At 30.5% G+C, this 21,125-nt stretch overlaps 1 protein-coding gene across 1 annotated transcript in view; it reads right to left on the bottom strand.

The window, feature by feature from the left end:
• LOC134690130 (uncharacterized) overlaps window positions 1-21,125 on the bottom strand; it is an 84,306-nt gene that overhangs the window by 15,441 nt on the left and 47,740 nt on the right. Inside the window, exons 17-21 of the mRNA XM_063550104.1 lie at window positions 18,210-20,453; window positions 17,119-17,310; window positions 13,782-13,820; window positions 5,117-5,161; window positions 690-880 (exon numbers count right to left, since the gene is read on the bottom strand). Coding sequence (XP_063406174.1) covers window positions 690-880; window positions 5,117-5,161; window positions 13,782-13,820; window positions 17,119-17,310; window positions 18,210-20,453 — 2,711 coding nt within the window. The remainder of the gene's footprint in view (window positions 1-689; window positions 881-5,116; window positions 5,162-13,781; window positions 13,821-17,118; window positions 17,311-18,209; window positions 20,454-21,125) is intronic.

Raw genomic sequence — 21,125 nt, 5'->3', positions numbered from 1 at the left:
TTTGGCCTAGTAGTTTCAGAGGAGAAGATTTTTGTAAAAGTTAACGCAGGACGACGACGCCGGACGACGACGGACGCCGGACGCCAAGTGATGAGAAAAGCTCACTTGGCCCTTCGGGCCAGGTGAGCTAAAAATCAAATTTATTTGTGTTGATAGTGTGTGTCATAGATGTCCTGCTTTATACCATATTACTTCAATATCAGAAATTTTAAGGTAAATTATCATTTTATTCAAATATTTCCAGGTCATACTTTTGATACCTTTCTCAATTATTATTTTGCAGTGTGAGTTGGAGAATGTTAATAGACAGGCAATTAAGCTGTAAATTTACATTTTTCAATTAGACCAATTTACTTAAAACATATTTATGTATAGTGGATCGGGAAGTTTTTCAACTTATATTAATCCCTTTCCACTTAGTGGATGTGAGTGCTGCCTTATAGCAGCATTAGCCTGCACTTTTTCGAAATCTACAAGGGTGTCTTTTAAGTGCAAGAGATATGGCTCTCTCTTAACCCGGGTCAGCCATTTATTGTCCCCTTCCGACTGAATATCATTGTCTCCTCAAGACCATACTTGCAAATGGTGTCAAGGGAGAGTTGAAAATTAAGTCCCTGAAATTTACATCCCAAAACGGGAATCCATACTAATTAAGAATAGAAAATAAAACAGACTATGTCAAATCTTACCCTTGCTATTGGTGTTGGTGGTTTCCGTTCAATTTCTTTCTTGACGAACTGTTTTTTCTGTATAACTCTCTTTGGTTTTTCTACAACGGGAGAAGGTGTCCGGATTGGCCGAGATGGACCAGACTTTCCGACAGTAAACTCTGGTGTAGGAAATCTAAATGGTTGTGGGGTCATGGCTAGCTGTGGTGAGTCTATATAGAAGCATATAAGCTATAAAGCAAGCCCTAATTCCAGCTATTGATTATATATATTATATACACAGTTTTCATGCCATTTTTACCAAAGCAGAGACAAGTGGTAAATTAAGAGTTTTAAAATGTACCTGGTTCAAAATATGAAAATTTTATTTTTCTAAACATTTTTTCACAAATTTGTGTCAATTAACAGCTGAATTAATCAAAAACATCTAAAAAGTAAAGAGATTTCAAATCAAATGAATTGCCCCCTCCCCAAATAAAATAATAAAAAAATGTTTTTCTTAACTTACATTATTCTGCTTGGATAATATAAATTTATACCAATCCATGCTTATTTCACTAAATCTTTTCTCTTTATTTCAAGCAATCAAATGCAGATTTTACTTTATTTTTCTCTTAAATTTTACTAGTAATGTATATATTTGAACAAAACTGAAAAAAACATTTATTTTTCTCATCTTTGATTGAATCTTATTTGCAGCTTTCTAAAGGTCAAACCTGCTAATGAAAAACATTCTTTTGATTTGTTTAAATAAAATTAACAGAAGGTTGTCTTATTTGCATAGATTGGTAAAAAAAAATTATAAAAATAGTGATTTTAATCACCAATATCCCCACATATTTAAAATCATCCCAATTACCAAACACTCTGTTCAATACCGCATTTCCACAATAACTGTTATTATCCCAACATACCATTTTTTAAAGTTTACCAAGTCTAAAATCCCCCGTCAAATACAAGAATAAAAACCAATTCCTGAATACTGCAGATTGCAGGCATATCAATGTTTAACTCTAATTTTGATTTTCTCATTCAATTTTTTTTTACTAAAAATATTAAAATTTTGACTTTGATTGGAAAAAACTTGACACCTAATAAAAATCCTGCAGTATTAAAGATTTTCAAAGACATGCAAATACACAAAGTGAATTTCTGTTTATGATGACTACAGCACTATTCTAACTCTAATTTCAAATTCTTTTCTAAAACTAAATTCTCGTACTGGTAGGTAATCTATTTGAAACCATCATACAAGCATAACACAAGGGGTACAATCAAAATCATGTGATGGATATACACACACCGGCAGTTACAGTCGAACTCCCCGCTTGAAAGGTTAGTAGTTGCATTTTTTTGTTTATATCAATTAAATTTTGATTAATAAGTTGGCACACCGAATGTCTGATAGTATGTAGTTTTAAAATACACAATTGTTTTTGCTAGAAAGCGTGCAGTTATTGCAAACACTTCGACACAGTTCCAAATTTTCGACGGATAACTGTGTCTAAGTGTTAGCATTAACTGCACGCTTTCCAGCAAGGATAATTGTGTATTTCAAAACAAGTTAGTATCCGACATTCGGTGTACAACCTTATTTATTAAATTTTATTGATATAAACAAGTAAATACGACTTCTTTCCTTTCAAGCGGTCTGCTCGACTTACTTCCGGTGTGTGTATATCCATCACGTGATTTTGATTGTACCCCTTGTAACACATCTTAGTATGTATTGAAAAATTTTCATGGATTTGTTTTTTCATGATTTATTTTTACATGCATTTACATTTTCAAATACATTTTAAAGTGTGTATTCAAAATTAATTATTTGAAGGCCAATTTGAAAAAGTAAAAGGCATGGATTGAATAGTTGGAAAAGATTTGAATTTGAATGACTTATAGCTAGTAAAGAAGACAGTCAAGATGTAAAAGACTGCATATAATTTGATGATGTTTTTTCATATGCATATCTTACTGTGGATTTATTTATTTTCGTGGATACCAATTATCGTGGATTGAGGAAAACTTATATGTTTGTGGATATTTAAATTTGTGGTTTTGGAGAAATCTGCATACAAGCCTATAGAAAATTTGGTATTTGTTAAACATTTAATTTTCATGGTTTGTCTGTTCCCATGAAATCCACGAAAATTGGTATCCAACGAATAATAATGAATCCACAGTATATGTTTTGTGTAGCCATAGAAACATTCCGTGTTACATTGATGAGATACATTATCATCATTTGTTTTTTATGGAGGCAAAATTCTTTTTCATGACAAAAAAATCTTTTTCAAAGTACATGAAAATATATATGCATATTTAAACCATGAAAAAAAGGACAAATCCAGATTACTAATGTGATCATATTTAAAAATTCCTTCGAAAACTACAAACGCCATCTATCCCTAAAATTCATATTGAAATCATCAATTTCCTTATACCAGCAGGGGTAAAACATGCATTTGCATTTGTTAATATTCTAACTGTTTCAATTCTTTGTTTTAAAAATTCCAATAGGGAACAAACTTTACATTATTGTAGTATGAAACCAATTTTTAAGACTTTTATTTTGCATGAACTTATATTATCTTTGTTTCTTTATTTTTCTTCTTAACTACATGGCAGACATTTTTTTTCTTTTTCAATCATTAAGATCATGTACTTAGGTGAGGTTTTCACTTTAAATTTCTTTATGTATTTAAATAAGGGACATGCATGCATACAAAGTTTAACATGTTCCCAACAATTCTGTTCATGTTATTAGTGTGAATGTCACAAATAAACTGCTTGTCATTTAACTGGTTGATTTACAATATTTCAAATAGGATTTTAAATTGTCTTTTGTCTTTAAAATCATTTATTGTATAACTAACCTGATTTTAATATAGTATGTGTTATAAAATGAATGTTGAAAGATTAACAAATGCGTTTCTAATTCCTAAGCCTGATTAATAAGTTAAATATTCCCTTTTCCTTTATGAAATTTTGATCATGAAAGTTGATCGGTCACACATGAACTTAATGTCATGTGCAGGCTATGTATTTTCAATTTTCAATAAAAAGAATGCTTATATATCTGAATATAAAAAAGACACAAAAGTTCAAATATGTAAAAATTGAAGAGAAAAAAAGTCACATCGTTGTCTATGATAATTAAATCGTATCTTATTGAAAGATTGAAAGGATCAAACATGGAAAATAACATACCAATTCATTTTGTTTGTAAACAATTGTTTTGGTTAATTTTACTGTAGTTATTCAAAGAAAAAGTACTAGTATTCAAATTATAGAATTGTTTAACCTTCAATAAATTTCTATCTTTATTTTGTACACAACAATTAATAATCATTTAATAATTTGACAATACCAATCAACTTTCACATTGATCAAAATAAGTGATTACTAAAATAAACATATAAAGCTTGTGACAAAAGACCATTTACATTTCATTCTGATCTACCAGTGAAGATAAACCATTGATAAATCATTAGGATACCAGTTTCTTTTGTCCTCAAGTCTTAGCTTTGAGGCAACTACAAAATCTTGGCAGTTTTCTTGTGAATGACTATCAAACTAGTTTATTCAATTGGCCGCTTCAAAATCTAAAGCATTATGGGTAATTTCATTGTTCGTACCCCAAAGTGAAAATAACATTACATCATTAGTTGAATTTCCATTGTTTATAACGTTTTGAACCAATCAAAACGCTTTAGTGTACGCTTTTGAAAATATTACCCAGGATGCATAAGATTCTGAAATTGCCAATTGTTTGGCAGAAAGTCTTAAATGTCTCAATTTGCCATTGCCGAAAAGTTATTTTTAACTGGTGAACTAAGAACATCTATGGTTTATCTTCTATATTGTAAGCCATATCTAAGAAAGGAGTGAACTGTCTATTCCAGGTTTCTCGTACAAATAATCATAAACAAATGTAAAATTATAACATAATTATACAAAATATAAAGACAAAAATCTAAATAAAATTAAAAGATAAACAAATAATTAACACATGATATTTCTAAAAATAAATTTAAAAAAAACATAAAAGCACTTCTTACTCTACTTAAAAAAACATTAACATTTACACATATAACCGCATTCACTGCAGATTCTATGATACCAAATATAGCAAAATTATGGAATTTTAGAATAACCCTATTTTTATTTCAAACTATCATTTTTGCTTGAAATAGGAAAACAATAGGATATGAAGTCTTGGTATCGATCATAAGGACTATCTTTTTTTATTTTTATCTCTGTTATCAATTGCCAAAGCAGCTAAACAAAAAGAGAATTTTATTCATTTCACTTATTCAGAAACGCAAGAACTTAATATGTGTGAATTGAACAGAAAGATTTTTTTGTTTCCACAACATCAAATTGACCAGGAATTAAAGAGCACTAACATTGATAAGTAATCTTATAAAATTAAAATCTACAGTACAAACCTGGTGGTGTAGATATTTTCTGTGAGGCTGGTGTCAATACTCTCTCTGCAAAAAATAAAGGAAATTGTTTTTGAAAAATTAAACTTATCTTTGAGGTATCTTGAGCAGATTTCCTAAAAATATTATGATACTTATAGGTTATTGAATTCATGAATGAACATGGATATATGTCTTTATAGGACCACAGATGAATTATCACGTTGTGATTGGTTAAACGCTGTCACGTGGTGACCCCCTATGAGACCGCATGAGGTTAGTAAGTTTCATATGGGGTTCATGACACGTTAATGGCGACATAATCTGTTAATGTTGTTGTGTTTCATTTAGGAGATAACTGTATTGTATTTTAAGCTCCGACGGCATCAATTGGGGATTTGATGGTCGCAAATTAAGTTTACTGGCGACGCGTTAGCGGAGACAGTAAACAGGTATTTGCGACCATCAAATCCCAAATTGATGCAGTCGGAGCTTAAAATACAATATTGTTATCTCCATTCTAATGAAACTGACAGAAAACAGCGTTAAAACATGTATTTAAAATCTGTCATATGCCGTCTGCGCTTGCGCGTACGTCCCATAGCATCAATTGTCAATTGATGCCATGTAAGAAAGTGACGTTATCCAATCAAAATGAACGTTACAAATGTTGTTGCATTAGAATGTTTATTTTTCAACAAAACGCCGCAGAAAAATTCCAATGTCTGATAAATTCGTTAACAATTAACTGCTGACCCCTACGGATTCATAGGGGGTGAATAAAATTCATAGGGATAAGGCCTCTGGCCTCAACCTCTATGGATTTCACCAACCCTCTATGGATCTGTAGGGGGTCAGTAGCAAACCATATAACTTATAGTAGAACACCATACCTGACTAAGGCTATCACATTCCCATGTTCATTAAAATGTTAAATCAGTGTCAAAGCCCTAATTTGCTATATATTTCTGAAACAGATCCGGGGGCAGAAGATGTACCCCTCCCCCTTGATTCACAGGATAACATGCATTATGTCATTTTTACCATCAAAAAGATTTTTGCCTATCTATGCTTGCAAGCATTTCTTCAGTTTCAGGAAAAGTTTGCCCCTTTCTATAATCCTGGATCTGCCTATGTATTTCAAAAAGTTCACATCTGATGCATCACCGCATGTACTTTTAGTCAGTTACGCATTTCAATGCAAACCATTTTAATCCTAAGCTAAAACCAAACAAACAGATGTACAGAGTGGAAAACATAATGCCCCCTTCTATTGTAAACACAGCATAAAAGTTATTTAAATCTTAATATCAGAACCAATAATGGTTTTTGTGAACTTTGAAAAATAACTACTTATATATATATTCCTTTTTATTATCATACTAAGTCATTTTATGTTGACTTTTACAGAGTTAAAATACTTCATGTACAATTTGACCCTCTTTCAAAAAGCACCTGTAAATATAATTTTTAACCACAGAGGAGGGAAAGTAATGTTAACTGGCAGAAAAACTAATTTATAAGTAAAATATGAATAAACAGGATTTTTTAGTTTTCAAAATATAATCTGGATACTATCTTATGATCATAAACAAGCTTCTGTCCAAGATTATTGAAAATCCAGGAAAGTTTAAGAAGATTATCAAAATTTCAAAAACTTTAACCACAGAGTGAATATTTGTGGACACCGCCTCCAATGATGCAGACGATGGAATGTAGGGTATCTATGACTATGTCTTATTTTTGTGACATGGGTCGCAGGCTTGACAAAAATCAATGTAATTGAAATGTAATTAATTATTTTGATATGTAATTGACCCCAAATCTGCGTAAGATATCTTTATGTAGGTTTTAAAGTGAAACGATAAAGTCACAACCAGTGTAAATACTGACTGTTTATATCTTCAGTATAAGAACAAAGAATGACTTCTATCCAGGGTTTTTATCAAACTATTTCACTGAACATTGTTATTGACTTTCGTAAAATATTCTTTGAAGGTTGAGTGTGGGAAATTGCGGTGGATAGAAAAACTTCATTACAACATCAATGTAAAACAATTGCCATCACAAAGTATTTTTTCCCCATTTAAAAAAATATTTTGTACATTCAGTGAATCAGGTGCAGTGGTCACTACCCTCTGAATAAAATAATATCCAACAACAAAAATATTTATAGGTTTATATATTATAACTACCTGGAAATCATCGTTATAATTTATTAACAAGATTTTAATTAGACAATTAAAATCCTGTAATTGAAAACCTAACGAAATATAAATTTTCCATTGATCTATATCATATCTAGATGCACAATTCAAGGTTTCTACAACAATATTTATTAGAAAACATTTTTTATTTTCCAGATTCATATTGAGATGTCACAGTTTTTATTATTTGACTCAAGGTTTAGTGGGTTGTTCATGTTATTCTGATCACCTTTTTTTTTTTAATTTGGCTGCTACGTTGTTATGCTTCCTTTATAAAAATTTTAGAGATCATTGATGTGGTATTATTGTCAAAGAACAAAGAACAATGAGATAATATATGTTCATAAACTCATATCATTATATACTTTAGTATTAAATTCAATAGTTACTCGAATGGCGAAATGAATTGACAAGCAGATTGGGAAACATTACACCCCATTATACCATCATAGGCAAGACATAAAAAAACCAAAGTTTCTCTTGTCAAATGAGAAATCCCCTTACATGGCCTTCAACAATAGGCACATATCCATACAGAAGGCTATAATAAGTCCCTGGTTAACCTAAGTTTGAAAGATATTAAAGAGACATACAACTGCAGACCTAACCCTAAAAAAGATCCTTAATCATCAGGTTATCTTCAGAAAGTCAGATAGCAATGTCCTTGAACAGTGGATTATCAACCAGACTATTTGTGATCAGAGCAGACAACAGAGGGTTGTGGGGACAAACTCTAAATTACACAAAGAATTGTATGCAACTGCACATCTAACCCTAAACTACAATCCTAAACGGTTATCTTCAGAAAGTCATCTAGCATATGTCCTTGAACAGTGGATTATCATACAGACAAAATATGCTCAGAGCAGAAGTCACTAAGGGCTGTGGGAAAAAATCCCAAATTACACAAAGAATTGTATGAAATATTTCCAATACACAAATATCTATCATCTAAAACATGTCATCATTTAATTCTTACTTCATTTGAAAACATTTAAATACTACTGGTACAATGATAATCATATTTAAAATCAGTTCACACATTTACAATCTTGATTGTGTTAGTATATTACCCCTGTGATAAAACGTAGTCATGACCCTGAAACTTGAATTCAAATGCAAAAAGGTCATTTTAAATGTAGGGTCTGGTCAAAGATAAATCAATTAAACATGAAATTTGTTGTATCATCTTGTGAACATATCCATGAACTTGATTTAAAAAATATATGTTATAGATTTTCGAAGGTATCAAACATATGGTATGGTTTTTGTTCTCATTGTTGAAGGCCGTACTAATGCCTATAATTGCTTCCATCCAATCATTTGAACTGGATACAAAATGTCAATCTCATTGGCAATCATACCACATCTTCCTATTTTTATATTGTTATATATGTGTATAGTATACAATATTATTTCCTGTTATTCTTTTTTTCAATTATTAGTGAGGGGGGATAGGACCTTTATTGGGACTCTGGGATCGAGAGTTTTTAAGCTCGGGATTTCGTTTTACTTAAATCTAAGTGTATAGCAATAAAGGGCCATAATTCCTGGAAAATATGGTAGAAAATTGCCAAAATCAAACTTTGCTGATGATTTTGTCATAAAAAGCAACTTATTAATATTTGAATTACTAGAAAAAATCTATCATTATCTCATGGAAATGACATAAAGAGCATTTTTTTTTACCAATCAGGGTCAAAAGCTGACGTCCAAAAATTATATAAACCTTTATTTGCAACTGATAAAAATAAGAATTACACAGAGCTTTCTTCTAAATTTGTTTTTTTATAAATCTTCATTAAAATGCTTTATAATAAAGTTCCAAAGGCCCAAACTAACCAATATTTTTGGGACTGGAACAATCAAAATGGTCTTATAACAGTTGCTAAATCTGTTAAGTTTGTTACAATTAGATAATGAGTGCAAGCGACTAGAAAATAATGTATTCCACTTCTATTACCACTTATAAATAAAAGGAGATGTGAAGTATGCTTTAATGATATAGCTACCTAGCCAGAACAAAGATAGACATCTTGAGACTAACAACAGAATTTTTGTAAAATATGTGACCAAGCTCTAAATTGCCAGAATTCTAGCCTAAATCTACAATCAACATATTGCCACATGACAAAATGTGTAAAACATTAAGACATAACTAGTCTACAGAAAACCTTTGACAAGGTTCCTGACTTATGGTTAATTGGTTGTTGTAAATGCTTTGTGTCCAGTGGCAAATATTTCATGCATATTCACAATAATACTGACTTATGACAGGCACATGGGCATGTGATAAAAATTTGAAGATCTCAAAACAACATCCATTGTGCCCATGCAATACATGTATATGTTACACTATACACAATAGAAGAATGATGTGGTATGATTGCCAATGAGACAACTCTCCACTTGAGACCAAAATTACACAGAAATTAACAACTTTTAGGTCACAGTACGGCCTTCAACAATAAACAGAGCCCATGCCATATTGTCAGCTATTTAAAGTCCCAAATGCCAAATCTAGGATAATTAAAACAAGAGCACTAGCAGCCTAATTTACAATTTTTTTCAGACAAACCTGATTTCAAATATCCAAAATTTTCATCAATCATACTGTAAGTGGTGACCTCTGGTGTCAGCTGCCATATTTGTAAAGTTTTCTCAACTTCCTGCGATTTTATTGATGGAGTGACCATGTCAATATTTTGAGACAAGCTAGAATAATCTCTAATCCTATTTTGTGAACTTAATGGTGTCCTTGCAGGAGTTACACTTCTGGTAGCCATTTTGGAATTTGCAATGTTTTTGTAAACAAGTTCTTTTACCAAATATTTTTTCCCCTTTATATATTGAGGTTTTAGTCACACGTACACCAAGATTAAAAATATTAAGATAAGTTAGTTTTCTCTTATAATGTCCATATAATATCCTGTTCAATTTTCAACCAAACTATACGAAACATTAATTTCTTCGATAAAACAGCAAATGTCAAAGGTCTCAAAAATAAAATGTCTTGTTTCTCAATCAATATACTCCAATGCATTTGAGATTATTAAACTTCATTTTCATGTTTAATTATAACTTAATCAAATCAATGAATATGCTATAATTCATTTGATTCAGTAATTCCTCCTTCTTATATCTGAATTCCAATAATGAAGTTAATTTCTTGTTGTACAATTTCTTACGAATATATATCAATTGCAAAAATTCCAATATGAAGTCAATTTATATTTCCTTTGGTTCAAATGCTTCGGCCTTTATTACACAAATTTATGAATTTATAAATGTTAAATTTCCACTTATTAACAAATTGACGGCTGATAAACTTATTCAACCTTTAACAATTTTTATTTCAGGTAGTGAAAATATCGTATTTAATCTCGTTCACATTTGACAGACGCTTACATAACCATCAGAATACCGATGTTTTAGACTTGTATATCTTGAAAAGTCGATAATAAGCTATTAAGAAGTGCAAATTTTAAATGTCTATCAACTCCCAAAGTGTATCAATATGTAGTATAACAATATATAATAAAAGGTATTTATCAAAAACAAAAATCTTAAATTGACGTAACAAAATACTTGTCGGAGTGTCACCTGTTTAGTTCAAAGAAGTGAGAGATTTTAAATACAATGGATGAAGTTAATTTACAATATTCTCGACAAAGAATAATAAAAAGTTCAATATTTCAATGATAAAATTTCTTTACTTTTACCCCACAGTAGAGAACGTGTACAATTGAAAATATCAAATCAACGTTTTTTTTTAAATTCTGTTTTACGTGTCTGAACTATGGGCCACAATGACAAGGGTGCATTTGGAATTTTTGGTTTCGTTTCTTTTTAACATGAAATACATTCTTTTGATAGTGATGCAAGCACATGTCAAATTGTGAATAAAATTAAATGCAAAGTTTCACTATCATCTACCCAGAAAAGCTATAAATTTGTTGATTAGTGTGAATTCAGCACTTATAAATTTTTAATTTGGAGTACTATAAAATCCTGGATGAATTGGTTTGGCTCTGACTGAGTCTTACATAGGCAAAATGGGGCATATAAATTATTAACCTTGAATCTTTGTTGACTTTTAATGTAAATGATACCTTTTACTTTTTTTGCAGACTTGCAATTTTAAACTGGTTCTAATATATATTTCAATGGATTTGAAATTCATTTATCATTATTATTCATGATTGTATCAAATTCTCTGTGGAAATCAATGAATAAACTCCTGTGAAATTGATTGATATTTTTTTATGAATTTTTTAATGATATTCACTGAATTATCCCAAAAATTCACAAAAATACTGACATTTTAATTAAGTAGAATTATACACGATTTAAAATTAGCATAAAACAAGAATGTGTCCAAAGTACACGAATGCCCCACTCGCACTATCATTTTCCATGTTCAATGGACTGTGAAATTGGATAAAAATATAATTAGGCATAAGAATTAGAAAGATAATAGCACAGGGAACATATGTACTAAGTTTCAAGTTGATTGGACTTCAACTTCATCAAAAACTACCTTGACCAAAAACTTTCACCTGAAACATGCACTTTCATTTTCTATGTTCAGTGGATCGTGAAATTGGGGTCAAAAGTTTAATTTGGCTTTAAAATTAGAAAGATAATATCATAAGGAACATGTGTACTGAGTTTCAAGTTGATTGAACTTCAACTTCATCAAAAACTACCTTGACCAAAAACTTTAACCTGAAGCGGGACAGACAGACGAACAGACGGACAAACAAACAGACAGACAGACGAATGAACAGACAGACGGACGAACAGACGCACAGACCAGAAAACGTAATGCCCCTCTACTATCATAGGTGGGACATAAAAAGCTCAGTGGCAGCTAATTTATGCAACCAGCACAGCCAAATTGATGATTGCCTCATCTAAGCAAGGGTTTTACTACAGCAAGGGAGTGGTACAAAGGCAAGACTATATCCTAGTCAACCCTTGGGATAACATTTGACAAACTGGGAGTTAACATGTGTTGATCAATGGTAGGAACTGAGACAATATATCATTTTCAATAATGTAGATTGACCTTGTGACAACTGGTGAAATTTATTCAAAAATATAACTCTAGTAAGTCTGTCTATGCAACAATCAGACTTTTTTTAGTCTGACAGGAGACAGGATATATAGGCAGTGACTGCTGTTATTAAAACTTTCATTTTAATTTTGCAAGTAATATTCTATATCAATGTTCAGGTATTGAAATCACGTCAATCTTGTATCATTGCGGAAGAATCACAAATAATAAATTTGAACCATTAAATACCAAATTGCAAATACAAAGATTAACTGTCCTTGGCTGTTGCATGTCAATCAATTTTTTTCTTAGGTTATTGGATATTAAGTCTTTAAATGAATTTAATAAAGTTAATTATACGGCAAATAAATCGAGTAACTTTAAATAAAATCAAATTAAAGTATTTATATCGGATTATCAAGCTTTATTTCTGCACCCTACACTGTTAAAAATATGATCAAGCCGTTTTTATTGTATCCACGAAATACAAACAAATAAAAACCGGAGAGATCCACACTAAGTAAAAGCATTTTGTAGAAAACCTCATAATTTCGTAGTCAATTTCAAATAAGATAAAATGCTAATATAGACAAAGACTTTATAAATCAGCATGATTTATCATTTTTATAACTTTTCCAATATATTTAATAACTTTATTATCTCTGATAAACATTTTAATAAGAAGTTGAAACATGAGGTATTTGAACCCCCAGAAGATTGATAATAAATTATGTATTGAAATGTAGATAATCTATATTATACAGATCAGACATTTAAAGGTTTTAAAATACAGCAGATTAACATTGTGTCAAGGGAGATAATTATAAATCAAATCAATTTATGGTATTTCCCCAAGGGAGATAATTTTTAATAAATTCAAATTCTGATGATCTAGTTCTATCATATATCAGGATATACAGGTCTTATGCTTTCGTTCTTATCCTAAATAGAGACCCAGTTCCTGCAAGCATGTCAAAACTTGGAGAGAAATAAAATATCATATTTCTTCACTATATCTTTTTTGATTGATTACAAATTTATTCTGAATTGAAACATTTTTCTAAATTGAAACATCTATCTGAATGGAAAAATATGATGCAATAAAAGGAGTATTTGTTATATAGGAGGTCTTTTTGTATTGGTGGAGGAAGTTGAGTGCCCAGAGAGAACCTGTGACCTTTAGCAGACATTACTATATAATCAAGATTGGAGTCTGCAACTGAGGGTCCCCAAAAAAGCACTTATTTTTTTGAAATATCAACTTGTCTATATGATTTATTTAACTATTTCAGGTTATGGTAGATAATCCCTCCTGTGAAAATCAGTATTTTATCTATTGATGTGATTGACATTCCAAAAGAGTTTAGGAATTACCAATTAGGAAAAAGTACCCTTCTTTTTATATCGAATCAATAGAACTTACCAGCACCATCCATTTCTTTTGCAGGTTCTTTATTTGTATCTAAAAAAAACATTGAATATGATGTAAAATTATACAAAGTATCCACAGTTCCAAAACCAATAATGCCTCAGTACCAAATTCATATATTTTACACAATTTGGCAAATAAAAAATATATGTCCTGAAATATCAGAAATCATTTTGTGAAAATATTTTCTCATAGTTGAAACAAATACCTGATAAACCTCATATGATTACCAGACTGGACTCACTGTACTTATATATTATAGTGGACATTCAAAAATCCACTCACTACATACCATGACCTAACACGGATCACTCAGACATGGAGGTGTATCAACAAACAAACTTTATAATGATATATATATGGATAAAATTCATCTTTCAACTTTTGAACCTTACATTCAATCATTTAGGTTGAAAATAATGATTCAGTTTCAATATATATATTTTTAGGACAGCAACAGTTTGGAACTTCATCATTTTATTTGAAATTGGCTCAAGTTAGAACATCAAGAAAACATAACCCATTTAACTAATAGTTATCTCTCATAAACCTTACTTATTATTCACCCTGGTTTCACCTATTCTGTAAGCCTTTCATGTGAATTTTAAGACTGTAGGCATGATTCTCCAGATATTAGAGAGTCCATCTGCTAGAATATTTCAATACTTGCTTAAGAAACATGCTTTTGGAAAAATTTACTGGCTTTCAGTTTCTTTTAAATAGGTATAAGTAAATGTGGTATGAGTGCCAATGAGACAACTTTCAATCTAAGTAACAATTTGTAAACGTAAACCATTACGGTTAAAATAAGGTCTTCAATACAGAGCCTTACAACTATTTAAATAATAAATCTTGTATGCCTACATAAACTTGTCCCTTTCAAATTAAAGCACTACAATATTTCATGCAGGCACTCTGGTTTCTCTAAAAATGAATCTAACCTCACCTCTGCTACACATGACACAAAACAATAAATATTCTCCAAGATAAAACAGAAATCATTCACAAAAATATCAAACAACAAAATCAACAACACAAAATCCAGCACAACATATTTTGGGCTCAATCAAAAAACCACATGCAAAATTATTTTTCCATCACAAAACATTCCTCCATGTAAATACTGATGCTACTCAAGAATCTCATGTTAATGGTAGCAGACGACCCCAAATCTTAAAGAGATCAACAATTTCTCACAGCTCATTCATAAAATTTGATTAAATTACAATTTAATCGAATAAATAATTCAAATTTTAAACATTAAATCTAAACGACTTACCTACTTTTCAAAGTTTTTTTGGTGCATTAATATGCATTTAAAGCCAACAATAGATATATTGTATCACTTTAATTCCAATTTCGTTATTTTCACACCCCATATTATTCCAACGTATAATTTTAATATAATAAACGTTTAAGTAGATTTTCAACGACAAAAAAAGTCAAATTTCTTTCACCACTTAATTTCTATGTCATAAAACTTTAAACTTGACACAACAACAAGATTATAGATTTTAAAATGTCATTTTCAAATTTTCAAAACTTTTGGAGTAGCTCAACTGCAAACACGTCATTTCTTTTTTAACTTTTCCAATTTCATTAAACATTGAGTTGCCGGCACAACAAACGTACCAGGTTTTTATTTACAATAGAAAAAAAACAAAGTTAAAAGGGTACGAAATCCAATATCTCTTTCCCTATTGTTTGTATGAACATGAGTGGTTTCTTTTGTAAATTGGGTTTATTAACTTTTACACGAATCAATTATTTGAACTTTTTATTTATTTAGTCTTAGTTAGTTGCTGGGATATTTAAAACTGTTAATGTTTAAAAATTGAATTTCAGAAACAAAAAATAATATTAAAATTAAGAAATGATCTTTTTTAAATTAAAGTTTAAGATCAAGAGTTCAAAGTGAACTTTAGTCTAGAATGATCATTTTGAAAATAGCCTAAATTTCACGATTTATTATAAAAATTATAATCATATTTTAAACAATTGATTTTTTAAAATTGATAACAAACAAAAGTGAACTTTGGTCGTAAACTTATTCTATTTAAGGACTATTTAAGGCCTAATTACACACTTGAAAGTATTCAAAATAAAATAAAAGATTATATATATACCTTAAATGGTAAATATCATTTATTAATACCAGGGTGTTCAAAATACCATGTGACACCGTAATGTGGGCATTGAATTAAAACAAAAAACATCAGTAATGTATTTGAAGAGTTGCTGACTTTTGAAAAACATGGCAGTTAAACTGTATTTGCACTCAATCGTAAATTTAAGACAGTATCTCTTAACAGTAATACTGTTACTTTGTATTTCAATTTTAAACCGTTTATATAAGAGGATATATATCGACCACCGTCTTGATGATTAAATTGTTACCAACTCTTATTCTTTTTTTTAAATAAAATTCATTGGCCTGTATGGAAAATTATTCCAGGACAAATAAAATTTAACAACCCTAAGCTTCTGCAGCCCTTTTCACAAAAAATCTTAAGTATAAAATTTATCGTAAGTCTCAAAAAATCCTTAACAATTCAACTTAATATTTTTATTGTCAGATTAATTTTACACTTACAGATTTTTTTGTGAAAAAAGACTACTGATCCTGTATTTGAATTCAAAGACTTTTTCCAAAACCAAAAAATAGTTGTCATATCAATAAAAACAAATAACCAAAAACTGTTAGTTATCATGTCAAAAACAGATGATAACACAGTTAATGCAATATGCATCATGTGTTATCATTCACACATTGACAAAAATGTGGTAAAATCCAACAGAATTATCATAACAATGAGTTAATATCAAGATATGTTAACAGTTAACAAAATTAATAACATCATAACCAGGTGTTAATATCAAGATATGTTAACACTGTTAATACAACACAAAACCTTGTGGTATCATTCACTCATTCAAATGCATGCAATAAAATGTATGTAACATCATAATCATAATTCACAAACAAAAACAATGTAATAACAACACCATTAAAAACAGGGTGTTAGCATAAAAACATGTTAATTGATGTTAATACAACACAAAAATTCATGAATCATTAACACAATTATGTGCATGCAAAATGTAACAATAGTGTCATTCTCAGTGTTAACATCACAACAAATCAAAATTTACAAACCATTCACTGAAATTATTCAAATTATTACTATTAAATTAACAAGTGTTATGATATTATCATATCAATGATCCAAAGTATTATTCACATTCAAACTGTTAATACATGCTTTCAAACATGATGCATGATGGTTAAAAACAAATCACACAAATTCACATGCAAACCACACTGGCTAACCTTTTGAACCTTTCAATACAGCTTGAGAAGATGGCCATCTAGAAACGTGCTGAAATTGAGAACCTGCTTGGACTTCTGACTGTGTGTTAACAGTCGTAACAGTCATTTCAGATATGGTGTCCGAGTCATCTGTATTATTATTCTTCCTTTGTCTGACTCCAATGCCTCCATGACGTACCTTTTTATTAGGATCTAAAAGGGAGGTAATTTATTACCATGAAAGAATGTCCTGACTCATAAATTGTCTCCCTTTCTAAGGAAATACTATTCAGTTCAAGTTTATATCAAAATTTGTTAACAATCATCATATCTATTTTCTTCAAAAGGAGTAGGTCTGGTAAGGACTCATTTTGGCCTCAAATTTCAGTTTCATCTGACGAAAGATTTTGACCACTTTTTAAACACTTAACTGTCTATTTCACTTGATTCAATTGGTTTTTGTGAAAAAATTTAACTGATTTAGTCATTAAAAACGATCCGATTCAAGCTGAAATATGAAAAATCTCTCAAATATGCCAAAAAACGTTACTTTTGAGATGGTTTTTGTCAAAAATGAAAGTGGCCGCATCCGTGTTCATCCAAAACCTTTATATATGTTATGTATTATCATAAAATACAACTTACAGTTCAATTTGAAGGATGAACACGAATGCGGCCACTTTCGTTTTACCCGGAAACCGTCTGAATTTTAACTAAAATGATAGAATTTTGAAGATATCAGTAATTTAGCATGACTTAACAGTGCTACAACCCGATAAATGTGCATTTTATGGTCAAAAACAGCCCACATTTATGTAGCAGAACCATTCAACTGTCCAATAAATAACTAAAAGTTTACATTTTAACAATTTAGTAAAACTGTTATATTTTGGGGCCAAAAAGGTGTCTTACCGGACCTACTCCTTTAACTAAAATATCAAAAGTAATTTAAACGATTTTTGTTTTAAATAATGAAAAATGTAAGTTTTAGACTTCATTTGCATACTTGAAGGAGAGGTGATAAGAAAATTCCAGTTTAAAGTTAAATTACCATTTAGCTTTAAAGCAATACATTCTGGTTTTCTAACAACAAATATTTTACATATATTAACCTTTAGTTTTCTTTGGCCTGAATCTGTTTTTAAACTTTGGTAGGCAGACATGGTTTACTTCAGGTGTGGGGTCACCACAAGTAGGACAGGTTTTAGTTGTCTGCTTCTGAGGAAAGTCAAATTCTTGGTATTCCAAATCAGGTATTTTTTGGTTAACAAAATCAGCAATGCTTGGCAAAGAAGAGGTCCTTCTCAACATGGACGGGAATGCAACGCCCAAATGTTCTGGTGAAGCTGATCTAGGTCTATCAAGAGATTCTGATTTTATTGAAAAAATTCTATGGTTATTTTCAGATCCAAGTTGCTTGTCATTATTTTTTTCATGATGGTTATTTCCTTTAATTTCTTCATCAATTGATTTTAATCCTTCTAAAAGAATCAACTTATTCTTCGGTAATAATTTGCTCAGTGTGTCATGGATGCTTGGCAAGTTATTGAAATCTACTTCTTCATTGTTTTCTTTTGCCTTTTTCTTTTTGGTGACCTTTCTTTCATTCTGTTTTGAAGCTATTTTTGATTTTTTCTTTCTTTCATGTTTTTTGTACAATTCTTTTTCATCCTTTTCCCTCAAATTCGGATAATTATAAGATTCTATTTTTAAAATTTCGGTGTCAGATTCTTCTGTGTCGTCTGCCAAATTTTCATCTGCATCTTTTACATTTTTATCACCTTGATCAGTGTTGTATGAAACAGCAACTTTATCTAGAACATCAGCGTTGTTGTCATTTCCTTTATTTTTCTGGTTTCTCTTGGTTCTTTTAAATTTGTCATGCTTTCTTCCTTGTAACTGAGTTCTTGGTTTCATACTTTCTTCATCCTCCATTTTTATTTCTGTCCACTTGTAATCCTTATTGTTGACATCCTTATTTTCATCCATTGATCCAAATTTTTCAAAAGTGTCATGTGTAGAAATATCATCAAGGTCATTTGTATGCTTCAAAACATCTAGATCCATATTGTTTTTTAAAGCCTTTCTATTTTTTCGTTCTTTCGATGCATCAACATCAGATATATTTTTAATGAAATTATTGGCCATTAACGCCTCTTGACCATCATCTACCGTAAAATTTCTCTTTTCATCTATTTGATTACCCTCTTCATCTTCATCTTTTATCTGATTTTCATCTTCATATAACTGATCTTCTGCTTCAGTTTCAGAATCACTGTTCATATATGCCAACAGTGCCCTCTCTACACTTGTGTTCAGTCTACGAGACTCATTGTCTGAATTTCCATATAATGCCAATCTTTCCTTCATTTTATTGTCATTTAATTCAGATATTCTACTTTTGATTTCATCTTCAACATCATTATCCTCTGCCATTTCATCTCTTCTTTGTCTTTCCCTCTGATGTCTACTGTGCCTCTGATCCTTTCTTTTACCAACCTCTACATTATCTGAAGTTCCCTCACCTATTTCTTCATCATCAACTGTTATTCGTCGTCTTCTTCGTCTGGCTTTTTGTTCATCATCATATTCAGCATTGAAATTTCCTCTAATTTCCTTATCATTCTTTCTTATTCTATGCTTTCTTCTGACTTTCCTTTCCATTGAAGCATCACCATTTTCATCTTTAAGACTTTCTTCATCCTTTGACTCATTCCTTCCTTTTCTGTGTGCCTGTCTTGCCATAAATTCTGGAGAAGCATCATTTTCTTCATTATCTATATTTTTCCTCCTTCTGCGATGTCTTCTTACTTTCCTATCTTGTGAACCATCTTTATATTCTTTCCTTTCAATGTCAGCATCCATCAAATTTTCACCATTCATGTGTCTTCTTCTGCATCTCCTTCTTTCCTTTCTGTCAGCTGATGAAGTATAATTCTCATCTCTCATTTCATCCAACTCATTTATGTCTTCCTCCCTTCCTCTTCTCCTTCTTCCATTCTGCCTTTCAGAGACATCATTTAATTTTTCATTTATCATTTTCTGTTTCATTTTGAATGAATCCTTTAATTTTTCATCAGCAATGTCATCTATTTTCTCATCTTCATCTCTTCTTTCTATTCTGTGATTTCTCTGGTCTTTATCACTTTGCATATTAGAAGGACCTTTATCTCCTTCAATTATAACATCATCAAAATCAAGTTCAAGGTCAGATTCAGAAGTCTGAGAAACATCAGAACTCTCTACTAATTCTTCTTCCATGCTAGCATCAGGCAACTGGACATTGATCTGTTTCCTTGACTTCCTGTTGCCATAGTGATCATGATTAGCCTTTTCGTATTCACGATCACTATCCCCTATAAATAAAGCTACAGTTGTAAAATTCAACATAATTTTCTCCACAACTTACTGCAAAACATACTTATTATATGTAATAAATAACTTCTGAGATTTTGATCTCATCTAAAAGATTAACTGAGACTTTTTTGGGCAAAGCCCTTAAAAGTTTAAGATCTCTTAATCTTAAAAAGACAATATAATTTCTCATAAATTCCTAAACTTAAACAGCAAATATTACTGAATATGTTACTTTATATTGTTAAAATACTTGTTGGACCACTGACTGAAACCTGCAATTATTATTTTTTGAACATGTGCTTTTGCATCTTACATAATCATAACACTATGAAATAGATTCTAAATATAACATAACATCCATTTATATTTCTCTCCTTCCAAAAAAAATCTTATTTCAACAATATTTAAGCACACAATCATGTTAATGTGATTACAAAAAATAACTGGAGTTGTCTCCCATTTTCCACTTGTTGGACCAGATATATATTTCCATTACTGTATATTTAACAGAAAAAATATTTATTTGGTAATACACATTTATTTTTATTTGGTTTAAAACCTTTTGAAGAAAATATTTGGCAAAGATATGAAGTTCTGTTACATATTCAAAATCTGAGACCATTTCATGTGCTAGGTCAATCCATTCTTCACAGAAACACTGCTCATTCAAG

The sequence above is a fragment of the Mytilus trossulus genome, chromosome 11 (genome assembly GCF_036588685.1).
Source record: "Mytilus trossulus isolate FHL-02 chromosome 11, PNRI_Mtr1.1.1.hap1, whole genome shotgun sequence".
Taxonomy (NCBI): Eukaryota; Metazoa; Mollusca; class Bivalvia; order Mytilida; family Mytilidae; genus Mytilus; species Mytilus trossulus.
The sequence above is the reverse complement of the archived record's forward strand: the minus strand, read 5'-3'. Positions and strand labels throughout refer to the sequence as shown.